This window comes from Trematomus bernacchii, unplaced genomic scaffold (genome assembly GCF_902827165.1).
Source record: "Trematomus bernacchii unplaced genomic scaffold, fTreBer1.1, whole genome shotgun sequence".
Classification (NCBI taxonomy): domain Eukaryota; kingdom Metazoa; phylum Chordata; class Actinopteri; order Perciformes; family Nototheniidae; genus Trematomus; species Trematomus bernacchii.
In genome coordinates this window covers 14,346,618-14,364,614 of record NW_022987705.1, presented here as the reverse complement: position 1 = coordinate 14,364,614, position 17,997 = coordinate 14,346,618, and the positions used below count along the sequence as shown (strand labels likewise).

At 37.5% G+C, this 17,997-nt stretch overlaps 1 protein-coding gene across 4 annotated transcripts in view; it reads left to right on the top strand.

Moving 5' to 3' along the window:
• Positions 1–17,997, top strand: part of dbn1 (drebrin 1) — a 98,641-nt gene that overhangs the window by 57,952 nt on the left and 22,692 nt on the right. For all 4 annotated transcript variants that reach the window (XM_034140613.1, XM_034140612.1, XM_034140610.1 and 1 more), the window contains exon 2: positions 16,018–16,073. In XM_034140613.1, coding sequence (XP_033996504.1) covers positions 16,018–16,073 — 56 coding nt within the window. The remainder of the gene's footprint in view (positions 1–16,017; positions 16,074–17,997) is intronic.

The following is a 17,997-nucleotide window of genomic DNA, read 5'->3' as shown; positions in this document are numbered from 1 at the left end:
TAAAGTAATTTGAGGTCGTAATGTGTGGGCTGATCGAAGATGTGAAATGAATTAGTTGTGAGAAATAGTCTTTCCTTTTCATGTAGGCTTGTTTTTAATAATGTTTTCAGCACGGTTTGTCATGTCTGTAGATTTGAAACATTCACTACTGCACACGTCATGTTGAAACTAGTATTGATGATGCTTTAGAAATAAGAAGTCTTCAAAGTCAATAGAATTTTTCATCACGTAAATCTAGACTATAGTTATAAAGATAAAACAAAGATGGTCAACATCATCACCAGATGAAAAGGGGACAGGGGATCATCACACATAGTAGAATGCATCATCTCTAGATAATAAGGCTGCCTATACAAACATTTATGGCATATCATTTAATATTATAAGCTATTTTTGAAATGTTTCTGGATTCTGGAGTGATGGACTGAAAAACTAACCAAAATCCCCTAAATAATGAACAACCAGAATCTAAAACAATTTCATGCAACACTTCTAATTTATATCTAAAAACATGCTTGGCAAAGTTCAACATTTTGTTTTTGAGAAATGCCTGGACATAGGAACATTTTTAGGATATTCTTTTTATAAATCGCACTATTGTGCTCTGTGAAAGCCAAGGTACTGATGAGAGTTTATTTCCTTGTGTAAAAGGTTATTCTCAGCCAATCACCAGCCTTGTGAAGGAGCAGGTCTTCACTAATCAAACGCTCACAAAGACATTCTGTTGAAACACTTATGGCTTGATTTCTTCTGTTTCCTTTCCTGCACAATTCGCTGCTAATGCAAAAACATTGTAATGCATAAACCTTTTTTTAACTTTAGTTTAAGATTGTTTGCCAACCAACATCCTGTCTTTACAATTCTGCAGGTTTCTGCCAAGGGGAAATTAAGCATTGTTATATTTTCCAAGCCCAGCGTAAACCTTTCCTTATGAGCTCTGTCCTTGAATTCTGTTTTTCATTACGCTCAAACATCTACCAACAAAACTTTGCCTCAAGCATCTTTTCAGCATTTCTACCTGCATATAAAATGATGCTCCAAATAAATATTGAGTTACCATCCATACTGTATCTACGAGAAACGACGCTCACTGCTCAACCTTGAGGAGAATCTCAACAAGAGAATTTGAATGAAGTGTCTGTCAGGGTATTTTTTTATTATTACTATTTCTTGTATAATAGATTGGTGTCCTCACTTCTCCCTGAGGCACTTTTTCAGTGTAATGGAGAGAATGAGGAGTCTGAGGATGGATGTATTCTGAATGCTCAATGAAACCCTGGAAACAATGCAGTGCCCTGTCATACTGTAGTCAGAGAAACACTGAGTGTGTGTTGTGTAGTTGTTTAGGTTTGTCACTGCTTTCTCTCTTGCTGAGTCAGTGTCAACCAGACCTATACGTTCGGGACACACACACACACACACACACACACACACACACACACACACACACACAATCCTAAACCCTCATTTTGGTCTCTAGAGAGCTGATTAGGGTGAGTTGAGTGTGCATGGACCTGCATAGGGATGGTGACATGTGTGTATGTGATGTGTCCTAAGGGCCACGAACAATCCCATAATGCTGACTAAGTCATTGTGACTGACTTTGGGCCACAGCTGAGGCTGTTGGGACTGTCATGTCCATCTGCAACACTAAGTTTAATGACTAGAAAAAGGATTATTGTCTTGAATGTGTGCAGACACATTGCAGTCAAATGTAGATAACAAACATTGTAGTCCTCTCAGTAGAAATGAATTGTTGGCTTTTCGACATTTCTACTAAACAGACATTGCAGATAACATTGGGATATAAAATGATTTTCACACTGCACATTGCCTCAGGCCAAGTGAGCTGTCAGCCTGCGGCAAAGAAACCTGTCTTACCGGAACAATCTTGGCATATTCCAAAGTAGGCTAACTTTTACTAAAGGTTTACCCTGGCTGAGCAATGTGCCTTTGCAGAGAACAATAAATATGCAGAGTGGAAAGCCTTACATATAGATGTCATCCAGAGATTTTGACTATGGTAATACCAGAAAGGTCTAGAATGTTGGCATGTCTAGCAGTCTAAACCTCTTTGGGAAAGTGTCAAATGTAAACACTTTTATATTGTATTCTGATTGTCTTCCAGCGCTGTTTTTCTACTAGAGTGCTATTTCATTGTGAAACATGGCTCCACAAATCTGCAAAGTTTCCAGAACATGACAGTATGAAAGAAAAACTGCTAAATAAATAGTCCAACATCCAGTCCAAACATTGCACAACTTCAAAATGGATGAGATTTCCACAATCTTCTGGTAGATAAACACTCTGTAATACTGGCAGCAGATACTGAAAGAAACCATATGATAACAGCCTTTGTGCTTTGGCATCAAAACAGTACAGAATGTACTTAGAGACTATAGAAAGCTCTCCTAGACAAAGAAAGAAAGAAGCACGTGACTGCCTCCTTGTAGATAAAAAATGAACAATATTCTTAATTTGTTCATGTGCTTGGAAACAGAATCTGTATTTATCCACGTATTTTTCTCTACGTTCACCCCTTTTTGGGTGAAAACATTCGCTGTCATTTGACTAGTGGAAAATAGCTATGGTTGAGTTATGTTTCCTGCTTCTCCTCTGATTTAGTCCTTTAACGTGCTACATTTATCTTGGGTAAACTTGTTCGTAGTTAAAGTAGGATCATATCTTTGATTCCTAAAATGTTTTTCAGCCTGTGGCCCATGAAATGAAACCTATTGTTTAGGGACTAGAGCTAATTTCTAACTTCTCTGTTGTATTTTGTCTGGTTTCATTTCAGTTTAGATTTGGTGCCTGCAAACATTTCACTTGAGGTTTAGTCACGAGAAGTACTTCTTTCTCAGAAACCAAACAGTTTCCTTTTATTTCCAACTACCTTTGTAGGAAACTCTACTTTGTTTAATGTATGTATAATCTGTTTGTGTCACACACACACAAGGGGAGCTCAAGCTTTTGTTTTGTATTTTAGTCTTTGTATTTTCATCGCTGTTGCCAAATGGAAAGCTTGGCAGTAATGTTGTGTAACTAATTTAGTTTTCAGATTATAAATTCAAGAAATCCTAATTATTGTAATTACAAATCTATTAATTCATATGCCGTCTCTGTCTTGCCTTTAGGGAAGTGCTTGATCCAATTCACTCAGCTTTTCCAAACAACACAAAACTAATTATGATCTTGGCACTATTCCTTTTTAAAATAAAACATATTTTTTCCATCTCAACACTGCAAAGAACCCACTGCCAAACATGGAGTCAGACAGTTAGGCGAGTGGTAAGCCTGATGCTTTGCTCACCAAATTCTTGAGTATTGATGGAAAATGTTCCCTCAGTAACTCTGCTGCCTAAGCAGCTCCTGGTTTGGCAAGATAACTTCACTTAACATCTGGCAAAACTATCATTAGCCATGAGCATGTAGGAATGGTGGCAGGGATGTGCGGTGGGAGGCATATTCAACAGGAATGACTTATAGATGTCAGTAAACTAAAGGATAAAGGACATGAACTTTGTGCAGTGTATATGTGAAGTACACTCATGCTCATATTTCATGTTTATGCTGCACTGTGAACTGAAGGACCTTGCTGGAAAAAGACTTCTCTACTCTCTTTCCTGACACCAAAAAGTAAAGTCTCCTTCATACTCGTCAAATCGTCATTTGATCAGTTTTTGACAAAATGGTATTTGAGAAAAGTTCTTGTACAGCTGCTTGTGTTTTCAGAACATATTGAACATTTCAAAAGCTTGGCCTCTTTAAATACATTCAAACAATACCTGCATATTTCAAGAAATATACATGCATACATACAATACTTAAAACATGATAGAAACACTTTCTTGCCAAGTTTATGTATTAAAGAAATTATTTAGTTGGAACTTATTGGTAGAATACAGAATATGAACTAACTATGGCAAAGAATGTGACCAAAATGTCATTCTTAAAGGTGGGGTAGGTAATTTTGGAGAAACCAGCTCGAGATCGCTAGAATTTGAAAATACACAGCCGGAAAAAATCTGCCACTTCCTTACAGAGCCCCTCCTCCAACACACACGAACGTGCACATGACCAATGAGGGCACGAGATAAGTTTGTGCACAGATGGAAGGCTGACAGGCAGGTAGGCCATCCAGTTATTTTAGCCGGGCCGGCTAAAATGATTTGTTGTGCTTTTTACAGTATTACTGCTTCCACAGATGAAAGTTTTTTATGGATTTTTTGTCAAAGCACTTAAGATATTCATTGCTATCGGGATGTTAAGAGCATTCCATGGAATATAACAAAAAGTGTATCTCGAGCCAGTTTCTCAAACTTACCTACCCCACCTTTAATGCACCAAAACAAATGATAATGGCAGGATCCATTTACTGTGGCCTTTGATATTAGCTAGAACTGCACAGCCTGAAGAAGCTTGTATTATTTCTCATTTAATGGAAACTTGATGATGAATGTTCTTACCTTTTAAACTGTAAATAGCTGTCATATCGCGTTCATTATCACCCTCTCCTTCACCTCTCAACCTCTCTGCACGACTCAGCAGTGCAATAATGGTACACTCAAGGGAAGCCATTACTAGAGACTTCTTCTTCCCCTCATTATAATTGAATGCAGGCCCAGACAGATGCTCATGTTCAAGTCGTCCTTTTGTCCTTATTTTATCCTCTTGACTTGCTGAAGAGAAATACTCGTCTCTCAAATATTTTCAAATTCTTCCACTGTCGTTTTTAGTTTTCACTGACCTTTTTTCCTTCGGTTGTTTGAATAATATTACCTTATATTACTTTGATTCTGACTTTTTAAGGTTATCTTGTAGGGAGGCATTGTAAGTCTGGCTCTCAACATCTGTTAGATACCAAGTAAATGGTCAGGCATTCATGCCCCCCTGAGGATGAATCGTAATGACTTCGGTGATCATTTGATCTTTCCTCTAGTGCAAAATTCCCATTAGCCAAGTATTTGAGTTCATGGTTAAAATCCTGTAACGTTGACTTACAGTTTATGGTAAACCTGGTCATTGATGTCATGTTGACCTAATACATGTTGACATTCTATTATGCTAAACGTTAAATACTTAATAGTAGCATGCCCAACATTTGCATGTTAAACAGGAAATATTATGCTAATTTGTATTGTGTGCCTCTCCTGTGACATATTTACATGCTTTGATGTTAAAAAGGTCTTTATTTTTCCCTTACTGCCTGTGCTGCAGCACCTGTCCACCCACATTTGATCTGGGATTGACCAAATAAGGAAAAGGAAGCTTCCTCAGTTGCTGTACATCATTTCTTGTCATTTCCATACCAGCAATCCAGCTTTGCCTGAAAGAAAATGATGACAGTTTGGAACGTCTGACATGTCCTAAAATAGCTAGCATAAAGGGGATAAACACTTTCGACTTGCATATCAACAATCCACATTTTTGCATCAATATAAAAAAGGAAGTTGCCTCAATACAACACTTCTGCTTTCTGTTCTGAAATGAGCATTACAGCCTTGTCGTGGCACTAGCATTCCTACAGATAATCGGTCTTGTTTTCCCATCTCTGCTTTTCACACCACTCACTCTCTTGTGTCTTACTCATCCCATTGGCGTGCATATTTATGCATTCCCAGACTGACAGGAACAGGAGTCACGGCTGTTCCCTAATGCCCTTTCTTTACTCCCCCTGAAACTTTACCCGTAACTCTCCATCCTCATGTCTGTCTGCCTCATTTCTTCCGCGTTAAGTCACCATGTAAGGTTTTCACTCAATAAATCACGCTACATTATCCCACCGCTGTAATAACAGCCATTGCCAGAATACTTAATCATCCCCCATAGTTCTTTCCATCCTATCCCACAATGCTCTTTGCATGCCTGCTTCTGTGCTTACAGCTCTTTGTCTCTCTGTTCTGCGTATCTCTTTAACCGCACATATATCATTTTTTTCTTTCCTCTCTGGCCATTAAAAACACTAGAGGAATCCATTAGTCTCAAACCCAGAGGTTAAATAATGGATTTTCTGTTGGGAACAAAGCGTGCTTCACTTTTATATTTGGAGAAAACATACAGAGAAACAATGCACACTGTTGCATGTCTGTATTTGAGTGTACTTCTACGCTTTTTCCTGGTATAATAGTTTCACAATGTACAACCTTTAGGTATGGAAGCTCTACTGATTATTGGATAGACGACGAGATCAACAGTAACCTTCGTCTCTCTCTTTCATTCACTTTGTTAATGTCTGTCAGTGTCGTAGCCAACTGCTGACTCTTTTTCTAAATAAGCCTCTGCAGTCTGCCTCTTCTCTCTCGTGTTTTGTCTTCACTGAGTCAGTAGGAAGGCTGGCAGCAGTAAAGTGCTTTCTGGCAGGACTCATGACATCCGTTGTCTGGTGACGCGTGTCCAAGAGGCCTGGAAGTAGAAAAACGCCACCAGGCTGATACTTGGGGGGAGGATTCGAACATTTATGTCTAGCCCGTTTTATTGCCATGTTACTGTGGTACTCTTATAGCAACTGATGCATTTCCTACATGTATAGGGCTTTAAAAAACTGGTTAAGTAAACACACAAAATACTAAGTTGTTCATAGTATTTAAATGTTATTCAAATGTTAAAGTCCTCTGCCAAAAAAGCTTCCGAGTGTTCGCCATGTTATGTCCAAGGACTGCTTCAACTTATAATTTTAAGCAACTGTGTTGCAGATCTGTTTCAGATGAATCCAAAAGAATACACATAAAATGTTGGGGCGTTATGCCTACTTTATGGACATACAAAACCTTTAGATATCCAACGCTATAACCTCCAAAATCCCAGTTTGCTTCAACAGAAGACATTCGAGAAGCTCTGCTTGTAGCATGCTAGCACAGATTGGGGCTACCTTTTTTTTGTTTTTGGACTAAAATGTATCTGTTGGATGGATGAAGTACTGCCGAGCACTAAAAGCCAGTGTCAAATACTATCAACTATTTTCTTTCCATAGATCAGTTTATTATTTAAAAAGTAATTCTAAACTACACCTGTCTTTGGAATCTCTGACATGTGATCACATCATTAGTGCCAGGAAGGTTGAGAGTTTCATTGCCTAGGTGAACCCCGTTTTGGGGGTACTTCAAGTACTGAGTCTCGCCAAAGTTGTACCTCTTCCTCATGCACCTTGAAAATAGGTGCAGTTGTGAAAATCCTCACTTCTCATGCTAACGGTTTACTCTGGTACATGAAACAACCTGGTGAGCTTCAAGACTCAAAGTGTTCTCTTGAATTTTCTTTTGTGTAAAGGTAATTCTAGTAAACTGGTTTGTAGTACAGAACAATCTCACTGGGTGCATACAGCTATAATGTCAGCCACCACCCACACTGCTTACAACCAGCTAACCTTTGTCAGGGGGGAGTTTGTACTCAATTTTACCACCATACTTCCATTTTGAAATCCATTGTCATCACTATCAGTTGGATTGGTAACTAATATAAGAAGTGGAGTGACTTTGTCACTGGCGGACTCAGAGTTCTAGGCTGTGGCTATTTCCTGGAGTCTATTAGCTCTGTAAAATAGCCAAAGAACAAGCAGCTTTTATATGTATCAAACAAAACAATTAAAGCTTCCTTCTATGGTAGCTTTTGTTGAGACAAAATGTAATACTTAAGACCTTTTGTTGAAAAATGGTTTTGCAGAAAACCTTGTATATTTTTTAAGTAGTGTTGAAACAGAAACCTTTGTATTGATTATACTCTAACAAAAAGAAAATACCCAGTCCCAAGCACGCCTCTCTGTGGGCAATACCAGCAAAAGACATGACCTACCTGACTGACTTTTAATCCCTGCTGCAGAAAACATCAGCAGCGCCATCTGCAGTCTGTGAAGCTACAGAGGAATAGACAGTTAGACAACAACTACGACATTTTAGATCATTTCTTGAGCTGAAATGTTAAGTTATTGCAATGTTATGCCCCAAACATGCTCTGTTTGATAAGATTGAATTGATACTGCAATATATTTGTTTTACTGTATGAAAGACAGAAGGAGACAGAGGTCATGTCTGCAGATCCTTTTGAAGTGGTTAAGTGGATCCAGCTGGATCATTGTCACACACACACACACACACACACACACACACACACACACACACACACACACACACACACACACACACACACACACACACACACACACACACACACACACACACACTCTTCATGCTGTGTGGTCACCTGGTGTGTGTGTTTGTATTTTGCCCTTCAGCTGCCCTACACCCTCCACTTTCCCATCATCTCTATCTTAACAGCGTCGCTCCCCTCAGGTCTCAAACTGCTGTTGCCGAGATAATGATGGGGGATGCTGCCCGGTTGCCATGGTGACATCCCCCTTGGGGTGTGTGTATAGGGGTGGTTTATCTGGGCAACCTCCTTTTTTCTTTTTATTCAACAGCCCTCAAGCCAAAGCTATATACTGCTGATCCTACATATTATAACAAAATAATACAAATTAGAGAAATATGAAGATTAGATTTTTGCTCAGAACTGATTTTCTTTTCAGTTCCTGACTCCAGGTTGGGGGAATTGATGTTGTAAGTGTTGTGTTATGTTGTCCTGTGTTTGTTGAGACTGTCACAGAGGTGTTTATTCAGTACCGAGTCGTCCTGTTCCTGTAAATGACATTCACAGTTCCTCCTCCCAGATGCTGTTTGTTCATCCTCTCTGGTATTTTAAAATCAGCTCTGTTAGTAGTTAGAATTTGTGATTTTTTAAGGCTGACAGTGTGGATCAGCTTTCATCTTAAAATAACTCTGGCTCTGTAGCTTCTTCCTGTTGAGACTCCTGTTGTTTGAATGCACCCGGAGGGATGAAAATATCCACCTTTTATGTGTGTGTTTCTGAGGAAAAGTATTGGATATGATCTATGTTGTGTGTGTGTGTATGACGGACTACAGCAATAGGGAAAATAGGAGGAGGAAGGTCAAATCATTCTTCAAAATTGCCATTTGAAGATTCAATGATAGGATGATTTGATTGTTTTTAGCTGAGATGAGTTAAGTCTCAACTGATCTGATTAAGTCCAGACTGAGAACACATTTAAGGACATGAAATAATCTCTTTATCTCTATTAATGGCAATTATATCATTTAGCTTTTCCCCGTCACTTTCCGGCTGTATGTTAGTTCTACACTTTGAGTATAACACTTTGTAGGAGGCGTATTATATCAGAGCTCTGCTTACTTTAATAAATGAACAATACATTTTCACATCATGTGCAAATCTTTAAACCTGAACAACGATACTAAAATATATACACACACACACTCACACACTCACACAGCCTCCTACAGTAAAGAGCAGATTAGAGAGGAAAGCGGTTGTTCCGCCTCCAGTTGAATGCACTACAGTGATTCTTTTTCACATCAAAGGCAGCGTGGGCATGCATGTTCTAACACACATGCACAAAATCAGACACACACATACCTGGTGTAAACACAGCATGCAAAGTGTGCACTGTGTGTGTGCACACTGTGCTATAAATGTTATATTTTCCCTAGGTGTACAGTTGGGTTGAGTTGATGACAGCTTATGATTCACATCCTTTTCATACTCACTGAACCCTTCACTGAGCCCCTGTGACCTGCATACATAGATGCATGGGCTATATGTGTGTATGCTTTAAGGCTGCCTCTCTTTATTTATTATTATTATGTAATATTCAATTTTAAAATATAAAGTGCTACACTAGTACCTTAATAGATAATGCAAAATAGAAAAACAAAAAAAAACTGATTCTAAAGATGCGATCATGATCAGAGATGGAATAAGTACAGATGATTTACTTTTAGTTGCAATAATATTGTATACAAATACTAGATACAAGTAAAAGTCCTGCATTCAAAATGTACTTGAGTGAAAGTAAAAAAGTATTAGCATCACATTAGAGTATCAAATGTAAAAATACTCATAATGCAGAATGCGACTTTTAAGCACCATATATATATTACATTATTGGAGTTTATTTGAATAACTGTATATACTACCGAGTAGCTTAACATATAATAATGTATGCGTAGATTTTTATATTTTATTAATGATCTAAATCTGCAATGTAGTGGTAACTAAATCTGTAAAATAAATGTACTTTTTGTACAACACTTTCCTACAAAATGGTAGTGGAGTTAAAGGATAAAGTAAGATAATTTGAAAATACAGAAGTAAAGTAGGGCTGTGCGATTATGGCAAAAATCATAATCACGATTATTTTGGTCAATAATTGATATCACGATTATTAAATACGATTATTCATTTGCTTTGAAAACATCCATTTATTGAACTTTTAAATACAAATAATAATTTGAACAGTATCTTTTTAACTGTTGATTTCCCTGAGCGTATAATTCAACTGAAAAACCAATACAAAAATAAATAAAATAAATGATACATTTATATCTACATTTAAATAAATAATATCAAAATAATAAATACCAATAAACAAGATCAACAAATATTTTGGAGCGCACTTCAACAAGCTACTAAACATATATAAATATGATAAATACAAATACATATGATCAAATATGTTGTAGTGCACTGTCACAACCTAGCAAAGCAAAATAATCGTTTTTTTCGATTATGTTGTTTTCGTAATTGTGGCAGGCCAAAATCGTAATTGCGATTAAAATACGATTAATTGCACACCCCTAAAGTAAAGTACAAGTACCCACCCTCTTCCAAAGAGTCTCCATGCACTCCACAACAACACAAAAAAGCTTTTTCTGATCTGATGCCAAAATGTGGTCTTTGCCTCCAAAAACTGTTACAAATCACTGTTAAAATATAATTTGTTCAGGCACAAAAACAACCTGATTGGTTTAGTGAAAGTTCATGTTTCGGGTTCAAATTATAATTTTGTTAAAGTCATGGTTTGAAGCATGGTTGAAAACAGGAAATTAACCGCAGTGTAATATTTATTTTATAAAACCAATCAATCCTCATAATTGGTCACTCTTTATTAATTAGTTATGACTTCTTCTTTGGCTCCCATTGATAAGGAGTAAAGAGTCCTAGTTGCTAAATGGCTTTTTGAATTACAGTTAAAGGTGCGGTAGGTAAGTTTGAGAAACCGGCTCGAGATACACTTTTTGTTATATTACATGGAATGCTCTTAACATCCCGATAGCAATGAATATCTTAAGTGCTTTGACAAAAAATCCATAAAAAAATGTCATCTGTGGAAGCCGTAATACTGTAAAAAGCACGACCAATCATTTTAGCCGGCCCGGCTAAAATAACTGGATGGCCTACCTGCCTGTCAGCCTTCCATCTGTGCACAAACTTATCTCGTGCCCTCATTGGTCATGTGCGCGTTCGTGTGTGTTGGAGGAGGGGCTCTGTAAGGAAGTGGCAGATTTTTTCCGGTTGTGTATTTTCAAATTCTAGCAATCTCGAGCTGGTTTCTCCAAAATGTCCTACCCCACCTTTAACATTATATTGTTTTGGTGCACTTTATTAAACCCCTTTCTTTTGTCTGTAAAAATCGACTGTGTTAGATTGGTTAGCTCGTCACTGAAGCGAGGCGGGATGTTAATGGCTGTGTAGGTTGTGCTCAAATTAGATCAAAATCGCTGAGAAGACATTTATTGTTTTCTTGACAATGCTAAAGGAGAACTTTTCTTGCAAATTCCCTTGCATACATTTACAAGGTAAAGATAACTTGTTAAGGTCATAGTGATAAATAGAAGAGCTCAATGATTGTGACCGCTACATTTGTGATGATTTGATTGAGTCCTCTTCAATTCTTCAATATTCCTCTAATCTTTCATCCCACTGCCTGCTGTTTGTTCTTCCTCTCCTCCCACTTTTAACCTTCCTGCCTCCTCTCTTCTCTGTCTCTGTCTTCCTCTTATCCTTTTATTCTCATTTCCTCTCCTTCTCCATCCATTTTCCCTTTGTGCCATCTCTTCTTCTATTACCTCACTCTCTCTAAATGTCCTCCTTATCCTCATTCTTTTTGACTCTTGTCTTACTTCCTCTCCTCCTCCTCTTACATACACAGCTGCACGTGCTTACACACACACACACACACACACACACACACACACACACACACACACACACACACACACACACACACACACACACCCGCACACACACAGCTGTTTCTAGGTCATGAGGGCTTTATATGAATAATAAACAGCTGTCTGCTTTAAAGAGAATTATTTATCGAGCATCTAGTGAGCAAGTGAGACTCGAACACACACTCTCTTTCGCTCAAACCTTTTTCTTTTTTTTCATCCGTCTTTTTTACATGTTCTTATTTCTTGACATGCTCTTTTTTCTTTTCTGTCTATAAACAACCCTTAAGCTTTTTACTGATTTTGTGTTGATGCTGCTACTTTATCTGTCAATTATAACAATAGTAGTCACTGTCGTCAGCATAGAACCAGATGTTCCATGTTTGATATTCAAAGTCTTCGCATGATTTTCTGATCTAGTAACATGACATGACTAAATCTGCATTACGGCCTCTTATAGTTCTTGTTGACTTCATCAATCGCAGCTGTAGTATCGTTCAAATTCAAAAATCTGCATATAAACATGAACAGTGTCCAATATTAAATCTCTTTTTAGCTGTAGTTTGGACACTAACTTTTTTTCTTGTTAAAGCTGCTGCTATACTTGTCAATTATAATAATAGTAGTCACTTTCATCAGCATAGATATAGATATTTTCCATGTTTGATGGTCAGAGTGCTTCTCATGATTTTTGGTGAGTAACATGACATGACTAAATCAGCTTTAGGGCCTCTAATTGTTGACTTCATCAATCACAGCTGTAGCATGTTCACATTCAAAAATCTGCATATAAACAAATACCATGACCAATATTCAATTCCTTTTTAGCTATATTTTGGACTCCACTAACTCATGAGAAAAATATCTGGCTCTGAATCTGCTAAATGCTTCACTTTGTTCATCAGATGGTAACGTTGCCAGTCTCCCAGTTGGAGCACAGAGTGTGCAGAAGGCTTTTACTGCTTTTGTTATGCTGACAACAGCTGCCTGTGACCGAAAATGATCAAACTGATAATAGAGAAATGGAGCTGATTGTAGAAAAGGAGATTTTGGTGATGAAATGCACAGTTTGGCAAGGAGAGTGGGGAGAAAAAAGTGACTCGTCAGAAACAGACAGGATGGAGGGGGGAGATGAGGTCAGCAGAAAATCAGACCTTGGCCAGACTAAAGCTTCAGGCTGAAAACACATGAGGTCATCTAGACTGGTAATACCCGCCTCTCACACTACAATGGTGGATGCCACTGTGAGAAACAAATCACGCTGTTAAGATTCCAGTGTTACTCCGAAAAATGTGTATACTTCGTATTTTTGTATGCATACTGTACTAACAGTGATGTTTGAAATGTTACAAACCTTATATTTTCATGTTGTATCATTGCAAAATGGTTCAGTATCACAATTCACATCTGACTTTGTCATGTTTCCCCTATGCATTTAATATGGGTAAACTAGGAAACCCTTATCTCATAAACTGAAATTGTAGATAATCAGAAAATAGTATATTCCCTTCCAACTGTTAAATTGTAATTGTAAGGTTTGGTATTTTTTATGAAAATAATCTTAAAAGAAAAGTGGTGATCTGATGCACAATGCACACAGTTCTTGCAGGGTTTTCCCCCAGATTGAGGGTACATTTTTTCCTAAATCCACCCCCATCACCAAGACTTTCTCATTTGGTTTTCTGATGTTTAAAGAAATGCATAATCCAATGCAGATATATAAAGTGCACTCAGACTTAAATGAAACGCAGCAACCTTAAATCGATATAAATGTATGCAATCATTGAGCTTTTGAGCTGATTATGAGTTTGGTGAATAGTTTTTAAAATATAATCTTCAATAATCTACAGTGCACTGCTCTCCAGTTGATAATCTCCAGTTGAAACCCTGATAGATTAAAGGGTAATTTCCCTAACCTCAATCCCAGCATGCATTTCATATGGAGAAAAATTCAATTTCAAGCAATGAATTCATTGTCTCCATCCAGACCCAGTATTTAATAACTGGACGTTCTGACACGTTTAAATCCTCTTTAACTCCACTTCACGTACCAGATGGTCAATCACTTATACTGCTGTGTGTCAAATCCATAACAATTTAAATACACTACCAGTGGTGGAAATTCACTATATTTCTTTGCTTTCTTTCTGTACATTAGTGCAAGTTTAATATATGTGTAATTAGCTCAAGTGTTTCCATTGTATGCTACTTTATGCTACACCCAAGTACATTTGGAAGATAAATGTTGAACTATTGAGGGGTTATTTTAAGAAAAGAAAAAAAGATATATATGTTAGAAATGATATATTGAATATACATGTAGCTGAAGCTGACAAGGTCGAATTTAGACAGATACAAGCTAAAAGAAGTTTGACAGTATGGAGCTGAGTTTGAGAAGTCCCTTAATGGCCACCATACATATGATACACCCTTTAGATTTGGGCCTCAGTACAAAAACTAGTATTGGAGATTTTTTTCCAGCTTTACAATACATTAAGTATATGAATAGTATTGCTACAAACTTAGCTTTAGTTGTAATAAATGCATTCTGACCTGCAGGTTAATAGATCCCACATCAGGGTCATCACAGGAAACCGTTTAATCTGCAGATGACAGCTAAACTGTAATCTCCGTCACCTTTATTCTAACCTCAGCCTGGGAGGTCAGGCGTGAATGTGTGTGTGTGTGAAGGCATATGGAGATGTGTGGGCATTCATATAATTTATTTTATATTATGCAGTGAGTACATAGTGCCTGCTATAAACTGTGGCAGTTGGAACGTTTTTGTCTGGAAAAAAGACATCAGTAGAGAGGACCACAGAGGTCAAACTAAGAGAGACATTTTGTTACAGTGTGTGAGTGTTTGACTTTGTAATGTGTGTGAAGTTTTAGACCGGAAAGTGAGGACATTTAGTCTTGGTTGTAGAATTAGTTTTAGATAGATAGGGAGTGTATTAGCTCAATGAATGTCCTCACTAAGTAGTATGAAACTGTGTTTGTTAAGGATGTGCATTTGTATTATCAAGGCAGAGACAGACAGAGTTCCCACAGTCATTAATCAAACTCTGTAATCTGCTTTACACACACACAGTTGAGCAAATAAAACAGCTCTTAGTCTTCCTAAAGAGGGTTGTAACACTTGTGTCTGGTGACGATGGGAGTCACTTGTTCTGTTGACCTCTGTTTTCTTGGCCATCTTCACCAAGAAGCATCTGTTTTGTTTTCTAATGTTTATTAGATATTAGCATGGTTGTGTTGTGAGTACTAGCACCGCAGTGTTTACAGGAAATGCTAATTCACACATAGCAAAAAATGAGCCTGAAATACTTTTTGATATACAGTAGAAGAGATGGCTCCTTATAAACAGGAAAGCACTCTACGCTGCTGTTCTGTTGCACTCAGAGGGATGTACTTACAACTGTTGTCAACTCCTACCTCTTGATCATAGATAGTAGTGGTTCAAATGCACTTAAGTCAATTTGGGCGAAAGTGTCTGCCTACTACATTTGTATTATGTGAAAACAAGAATCTACATGCTATCTGCTCCCTGAGATGTTTCTGGGCACATTGGGGCTTTAGCTAAATGCTAATATTGGCCTCTAACATGCTGATGTTTTGCAGTTATACAATGTACTATGTTGTGTGTTTTAGCATTCTAAATGTACATGCCATACTGTTATTGTGAACATAGTAAACACTATAATCACAAAAAATGTGTGTTTTATTGTGAAGTTAGCATATTAGCATGCTAATGTTAGTGCTTGGCTACTGCAATGACTGTTGAATTCAAGTATTGTTGCTTGAAGCATCGCTAAATTGATTATCCATTGTTGGACTAAAATGCATTGCAGTTAAATCAATTAATAAATACATATGTTTTAGTCCTTTAGAAAAACACATGCCAAATTATACTGTATTGTTTCTGAAGGGAAAACTTTGTCTTGTTTTTTCACACATACTCTCCCTCTCTTTCTAACAGGGCCTTGTACACATATGAGGATGAAAGCGATGATTTGAAACTGGCATCATCAGGAGGTACGTTTTAAATGTTTTATCATCAATCCAGTCCATTAGTTTCATCTCTCCCAAATGACACATCTAGCTGTTCTCTTTCTTTGTATGTCTTGATGAACATGGCTGTGGATAAGCATGTTAACACCATGTGTGGCGCGGCTGTAATTTGCTGCTGCAGACCTGCGGTTGTAACTTTTGATGAGCTCTGCAGGATCTGCTGCTGCTTTGGGGGAAAAAAGATCTTTGTTCTCCTGATTGTTACTGAGCCATCAGAGCGCTGGGTTCATTATTACAGCAGTTAATGATGCGCTGCATGATCATTACAGCTTAATGAGACTACTCCGTATTTGATGAACACACATACAGTATGAAAGACTCCTTCTTCTTCCTCCCTTTCATGATATCATTGCATAATGGTATATCTAAATGAGTAAATGTACACATGTTTGGGATTTTCCCCACATTTGGAGTTTTCTATTTATGATCTCCGTATTTATTCTTAGCACAAAACCATAGGAGTCTCCTAGCCAGTTGAATCATACTATAATGTTTATATATATAACTTCAATGGAGCTTTGTTTGTAATTAAACAATTTATTTATATCGCTTTGGTACAGCAAATGGCTCCAAAGTCCTTGCTATTTAATCCAAGAAACAGAGACAGAACAAGATATTGTTGGTTTTGGTCTCGCCTTAGATATCTTACAAAATGTGGTAGATGTTATTCAAGAGCTGGACGTGTCTCGTGGTTTTACTTAATGCACTTTTGATTAAAAACCACAGCTTATTCTGTGAGTCTAATGCAATCATCAACGCAGATTCCTGAATATGAGCTGATCACATGAGAGGAACAAACTGGAGCTACTACAGTGAAGTGTCTGCATCACTAATGCTAGAGAGCTGCAGGATAAAGAGCCACTTCTGCCAGCAGCGGCCTCAGTTCGCCTCGTGTCGGCAGAGCCGTGAATATTTCAGAGGAAACGCACCTGTTTATCCGCGCTGTAAACCTCAGAGGGAATCTATCTGCCTCCTCGGATCAGAGTAGACCAGAGTCATGTTTGTGTGTTTGTATGTGTGCTGTTTACAAATGTGTGCCCATCTCTGACATCTCCAGCTACACGGATAGATGCAGGGATCAGGATCATAATCTGAGGCAAAGAACGAGCAGCCTGCAACACGATGCTCCTCTGCAGACAGTGGGGGGGAAATGTATTTAGATCCTCTCCTTTAGTGAAAGTAGCAATCCAAATATGTAAAACACATTATTCACAATATAAGTGAAGGTCAAGCATTCAACATACTACCTTAGTTCAGGAGTTTTCACAGAAGAATGTAAAAGTATGGAATAATATCATTTATATAGGATAACTCGTATAAAAACAGTTTAATATGGGTATAGTAACAGTGTAATTAAGATGTTAACTTATATGGATGTTATTACATGGGTGTAATATGGGTCTTATGACAGTGTAATATGGGTGTAATAAAGGTGTGATAGGGTGTATTCATGTGTAGTATGGGTATAATAACAATGTAGTATGGGTGTATTGAATTGAATTGATTTATTTAAAACAAGGGACAGTGTACATTAATCAACATATTAAAAATATGTAAAAGTACTCGAATTAGCCAAAAGGCTAGTTTTCACCGATAGTCCCTTTGCCAGATGGTGATAGGCATCCTAAAAGCAAGAATTAAAATACCACGACATTGTTATACCAAAAAATAAATAAATAGACGACATCACTGATGTGTAATGTCGAAAAAAAGCCAACAACTAATTTGATATGTTTACATTTGATTGCCCATGTAATGGTTAAGTATAGGTAAGGCAAGTTTATTTATACTGTAGCAACTTTAAACACAAGGCAATTCAAAGTGCTTTAAAACATTAAGGGCATTTGGAAATAGTGCAGCGGAATAACATTATAAAATGGTATTTGAA